The 6,000-nt window shown below is 46.3% G+C and overlaps 1 protein-coding gene across 4 annotated transcripts in view; it reads left to right on the top strand.

Moving 5' to 3' along the window:
* The first annotated feature begins 1,159 nt into the window (after nt 1-1,159).
* MEST (mesoderm specific transcript) overlaps nt 1,160-6,000 on the top strand; it is a 181,936-nt gene continuing 177,095 nt past the window's right edge. For 3 of the 4 annotated variants that reach the window (XM_019646101.1, XM_019646102.1, XM_019646099.1), the window contains exons 1-2: nt 1,160-1,383; nt 4,445-4,599. In XM_019646101.1, coding sequence (XP_019501646.1) covers nt 1,358-1,383; nt 4,445-4,599 — 181 coding nt within the window. In that variant the 5' untranslated portion in view covers nt 1,160-1,357. Of the gene's footprint in view, nt 1,384-1,990; nt 2,200-4,444; nt 4,600-6,000 lie in introns of those variants that run through there. The other variant, XM_019646100.1, reaches the window with a different exon arrangement.

Below are 6,000 nucleotides of genomic sequence, written 5' to 3'. Positions count from 1 at the left end.
GTTCATAGATGGTGGTTTTTGCCATGTGTGTGGTTGGTGACCCTCGGCTCCCTGGCACACTGTCAGGCGTTGGATGGCCTTGGCTGGACTGGCCTCTGCCTTCCACGTTGCCTGCGCTCTGGGCTGAGGAGTGGCGAGCGCGTGTGAGTAGAAGAGAGACCTGCAGCGCCCCCGCTGGAGGGAGTCGGCACTGCTCCGGCTGCCTCGGTTGTTCGCAGCACAGCGCGTTCGTCAGAATTTCAATTTACAGCCCGAAACGGAACACAGTCACTGTGATTCTCTACCCTTGTCTTTTCAAAGGCGTAATAGATGCCTTTTAAAGGATTATGGATGGGGGGGTCCTTCTCTCTTTTCTGTATCACTGGGGCCCCTGCATTGTGAATTTGATCTTCCATAAAGGGGACCTTTAGTCTCATAACCGATGATTTCTTTCTAGTGAGGGGTGGGCCCTTTGCTCGGAGCGGGTGCCGCGGGAAGACTGCGGCTGGGCTCCAGAATGAGGCCCACGTCGTGCTGCTGCAAAGGGAACATGCGGGGCGCCGCGGCAGCGGGCGACAAAGAGATCCAGACTTTCCGCTTGTTTTGACCTTTTTGCTCCGTCGCGGCCGACCCATGAAGCAGCCCGTTACCCCCCGTGGTAGGTCCAGCGGAGCTGACCGTTTCATAGCCCATTGTTTGTGCCTTTGGTGGTTCCCCGCAGTTAGGGACCTAGGAGTGTTCGGGCGCTTCGTGGACCGCTGCTTCGAATCCAGCAGTCACGCAGTTCAGAGCCCATGGGTGCCACGCCTGAGGTCAAGCGGCCATTTCTGGGGCTGGGGCCTGTGGGTGGTCTTAAGGGGAGGATTCGGGGGGTTCAGGGATGTGTTATCTTTTCCTGCAGTGTTAACTCGCCAGAGGAGGCTTGCTGCTGCAGAACTTGGAGCTCAGGGTTGGGGGGCCGTGAGGAAGCAGTGGGGTGCTGGCGGGGGGTCAACACCCCTGAAGGTGCCCCTTGGAGGAGCTGCTGGGAGAGGGGCGCTGCGTTCCCGCAGCAGCGGCCGGGCTGCAGGGAGGGGCGGTGGCTGCGGTGGGCGGGGCACTGCGGCGCGGTGGGCGGGCAGGGGCGGGGCGCCAGTGGGCTCTAAAAGTCGGCGCCCGCCGGCTCCGCGCTGCCGCGGCAACCAGCACATCCCGGCGCCTCCTCTGCGGCAGCCGCGCCTCGCGGAGTGCCGCAGCGCACGCCCGGGTGGCCGCTCGCTGCTCGCTGCGGCAGGCGCCGCCCTCGCGGGCTGTGTGCCGGCTCTGCGCGGCTGCGGGCGCCGCGGCGCCCCCTGAACTCGGGATCGGTGTGCGGCGCGGCATGGGATAAGACGCCGCCATGGTGCGCCGAGATCGCCTCCGCAGGTGGGTGCGCGGCCGGCGCGAGGGGGTGTGGCCGGCTCGAAGCCGCCGTCCTGCGCTGCTGGGGTGCAGGCTCGCGGGTGGGAGCCGGGCGGCCAAGCCCGAGCTGCCTGGCCGCGACTCCCGCAGTGGAGGGGCAACCCCACGGGGGGCCCGCATGTCCGTCGTCTGAACCCTCTGCCTGCTTGGGAGGGGATGTCCGTTCCGCACGCAGGAGAATGTTCCGAAGTCGGTATCGCCCTGATTTAGGAATTTTTAGACCCTAGCGTCGCCCTGGCGCGATTTAAGATTTTTTTAGACCCCCCCCCCATCATTGCCCTGGCGCGACTAAGGATTGCTCGCCCCTGCTTTCGTCTTTGACGGGATTTAGGATTTTTAGACCCCGGCATCGCCCTGGCACGATTTAGGATTTCTAGACCTGGGTTTTTGCCTTGGTGAGATTTAGGATTTTAACATCAGCTATCACCCTGGCGCTATTTAGGATGTTTAGGTCCCTGCATCGCCTTGGCGCGATTTAGAATTTCACGACCCCTGTATTGCGGTGGTGCGATTTAGGACTTCCACACCCGGGTTTCATCTTGGCGCCGATTTAGGATTTTAACATCGGATATCGCGCTGGCAGAATTTAGGATATTGAGACCCCTGCATCGCCTTGGCGCGATTTAAAATTGCAAGAGCCAGGTATTGTGGTGCGATTTAGGATTTCTAGCCTCGGGTTATATTGCTGTGGCGCAGTTGAGGATTTGAAGACCCTGGTATCGCCGTGGTGTGAGTTACCGCATAGGTGTGACTAGAACTTGCATTACCTTACCACCGAGCGTAAGTATTTTTGAGATTTCAGTAACAAGAAGCTGAGCATGGTAATGTGACCAGTCACCATGTTATACATGAATTGCTTGCATCGGTTTGCAAAGTAGTTCCTCGTCTTGCGGCGATGGCGTTAGGTGGGCAGGTTTGGTGGTATTAAATAAATTGTATTTTTCCTATTTACAAGATGAAGAAATCAGGGTTCGGAAAGGTTAATTTCCAGAAGGTTTGTACTGGGGTTTGCTGAATTTATACTCTTGACTCATGGCTCATCAAATAATGGAGATTTTGGTAAAAAAAATGTTTAATCTATTTTTGCTTACTGTCAGATTGCTTCCCTACAAAAAAAATCCTAAAATGTCGTTAGGGGCATTTTTGTTGAATTAATTAAGACAGAAAACCGCTTCTTGAGGGGTAGCCTCTTTGCTTTCTTGGAGTAAAAGAGAAGGAAGGTGGGGGTGTCCAGGAGCAGGGTGTGTACGTCGTTCCCTTCACCCCCCTAATTGGGGGGGGGGCTTCTTCTGCTTGCTGGTCTAGTAACCCTTTCCTGGCTCTCTGCTGAGTCATTGCAGATATCCTGCTGCTGGAACCCGTGAATGAACGAGGAGAAGCGTGGGGATAAAGGCGTGATGAAATGCGACTGTGAAAATGTATAAGTGGAAGTATAGGACCGATAGCTCTGAGAAAATGACAATCTAAACCTAATGGTTTTTGTCATCTCATCTTTCAAGGAGATATTGGGAGGTAGCCTGCTACTATTATGGGGTGAAAAATGTGATATAATGATCATATTCTAGGAATTTTTTTCAGTCGTTTTTAATTAATATTAACTTGAAAGGTAGAATCAAATTACTGACTGGGTTTATTTTATGGACAGGAACTTTGGAGGGAAAAAAAAGGACTGCCCTAGTGATACCTAAAAAAATAGGCTAAAGAGTTTATATTCTTTAAGAGATGTTATTTTAGATTAACGCCTGGAACTACAGGCATTATTTATTTTAAATTAAGAAAAAAAGTATTTTGTGAGTTGGAATAGTTTGTGATGGGTAGGGATTGTGGCCAGATTACAGGTAATGTGGTGTGTACAGACACAAAGCCATTTCCACCAGGGCTTGGGCAATTCATTTCTCTTATGTATAGTTCTGTTTTCTTATTTTAGTCTTAGAAGGTATGGCCATTTTGAGAGAATTTACATTCTACTGGTAATTCTTTCCCTGGTGGCCATCAGAGGTGATAAACTAGAAACAGAGGGGACTATTTCTAATGCTTGTTTAGCACTCATTGTCATTATGGATAAATCGACCTGGACCTTTGAAGTCCTGGGTGCAGGAAGGAAGGTTGGGTGTGCAAGCCATGCTCTTGACAAAATCAGTGCCGAGATATGGGTATGAATTCTGCCTTATTATTATTTTTTTTTGGGGGGGGAAGGGGTGGGGAAGTCCTAAGAAATGAAATAAATGGGAGCTTCCTCAAGAGTCTGCTAAGAAAAAGCAGAAATATAATCTGCTGCTCTGACCTCTCAAGAGATTGGATATTCAGGGCATGATAAAGCTGCTTATGTTGGAATATGCAGTGCACCTGCCTTTTACTTTCACAGCCCCTTTACCCTGGGCGGCTTCTCAGCACAAATCTAGATAGTAGTACCAAACGGGGCTTCGCTGGGGTCAGAGGGCTGATAAATAGAAAATCAAAATCAGTTCTCTGCTTGAGGACATGTGATGTTACTACATACATTTTAAAACAGTTAAAAAAATGTGTGTGTGTGTGTATATATATATATATATATATATATATCTCATATATATAAAACCTTGTATTGGTGGTAGTAGAGCTTTTAGAGTAAATGTGAAGGAATTTTTTTTCCTGGGAAGCTTTGATAAAAGTCAATGAAAAGGTACACGATACTTAATATATTTTTTTTTATTACTTTACATAAAAACCTCTCCAGCAGGTCTTAGGAACAGCACAAGGGGAGTGGCTGAAGGATTAAAATGGGGAGAAGACGAGGAAGATTACACATTAAAATAATATGTTTTTCCCTTAAAATTAGCATGGGGAACAAATATGGTGATTGCCATAGCTGGCAGAGGTGCGCTTACATTTTTCTCACTGTAACTTTCCGCCATGGTTCATAGAGAGGGCGAGGCAGGCACCGCCTGGTACAGACATTTCTTACCCAATCTTACCGGTTTGGGGCTTGTAGAGGTGTGGACAGTGTCACCTGACTGATTACCCCGGGTCTCTGATTTTCCCACAGGATGAGGGAGTGGTGGGTGCAGGTGGGGCTCCTGGCTGTGCCCCTGCTGGCGGCCTATCTGCACATCCCCCCGCCCCAGCTTTCCCCTGCTCTTCACTCCTGGAAGTCATCAGGCAAGTTTTTCACCTACAAGGGACTGCGCATCTTCTACCAAGGTAAGACCAGAACCCTGAAGGTCCCACTGAGGTACTTATTGTGTGTCCATTGGTCTCTGTTGTTCTTCAGTGATGGCGGGGAAAACCCTTTTTCTGTGAAGTGTGCTTGAAGAACTGGCCTAATTTCCCCCCTTAACTTGACAGCAAGGAAACGCCAAAAAAAACCCCCCAAAACCAAAAACAAATAAAAAAACCAAACCAAACCAAACAAAAAAATGCTGGGAAGGCGGGGTTGGTGGAATTGAGATTCTAATCTCTGTAGAACTGACTTTTTAGTATAATTTTTTGTCATAGCCTGATTTGTATTGATAGTATGATACTGGTTTTTTTCTTTTGAGTGCTCCTAGTGTTGCATAATATAAACAGTATTCATAGATAAAGCTACCACTGGTTCTGTTTTCCCCCTAAATTCCTGATTGCGTTTTCTGTAAAGATTATTTGTTATATGCATAATTAAATGTGATTTAAGTCTTATACCTTTGTATAATCCAGTGATAATTACTGTTATATGACTGTTACTTATCTAGTAATTACCATATGCTAGGCATTGAATTATGTTTTCAGTCTTCTTATTTAATCTTTATAACAGTACTTGGAGATAGGTGCCATTAACCTCATTTTATAGGTAAAGAACTTGGGGAAACGCGATTGGAAAAGATTCCTTTTGGGCGGGGGTCAAGAGCAATAACGAAAAATGTTTGTCATAAACCGTTTTTCATTATTGCTCCTGACCTCCTCTCATTTGCTATATTCAATTAAGTAAGTATATAATTTTCTTTATGTTGGTCACTTAGGTTGTTTACAGTTTTTCAATGTTTTAGTTAACGTTGAAGGGAAATCTTCATGTATTTTTCTTTATATTTACAAACTATATTAGTTGTAAATGGAATGATTTTATTTGCATGGATTTTGAAGAATAAGATGTCTAGGATATGTATATAGGAGATACAATTTTTAATTGCTTCTAATTAAAATATTTTGCAAACCTTATCAAATTCTCATGCCACTAGCAGTATATGACTGTTTTGTTTTTAATCTAATATTTTTAGCAAGGTTTTCTACTGTTTAAATGTTTGACTAATTTAAAATCTGTTTATGCATTAAAAAATGTTCATGTCTGTCTTGATTAACCCTTTCTTAATAGTTATTAGAATTGTGCAATAGTTTGAGCATGATACTTTTGATAGTAGAATGGGTCTCTTCTGAGGAAAATAAAAGTGCTGGCCAAATAGTATAAACAAAGGTGCTCACCAGGTTGAAGACAAATTGCTGTTATATATTTTAGAAAATTTTTGTGAGACCGTTAATGATAAGATACAAAGAATCTGTAGTGTATATATTGTGATTGTATACTTTTAACTGTGAAAGTTTACTTTTTACTGTGAAAAGCAATTTGCATGG

The sequence above is a fragment of the Hipposideros armiger genome, unplaced genomic scaffold, assembly GCF_001890085.2.
Source record: "Hipposideros armiger isolate ML-2016 unplaced genomic scaffold, ASM189008v1 scaffold_97, whole genome shotgun sequence".
Classification (NCBI taxonomy): Eukaryota; Metazoa; Chordata; class Mammalia; order Chiroptera; family Hipposideridae; genus Hipposideros; species Hipposideros armiger.
Note: the sequence above shows the minus strand (reverse complement) of the source record. Positions and strands in the feature narration are given on the sequence as shown.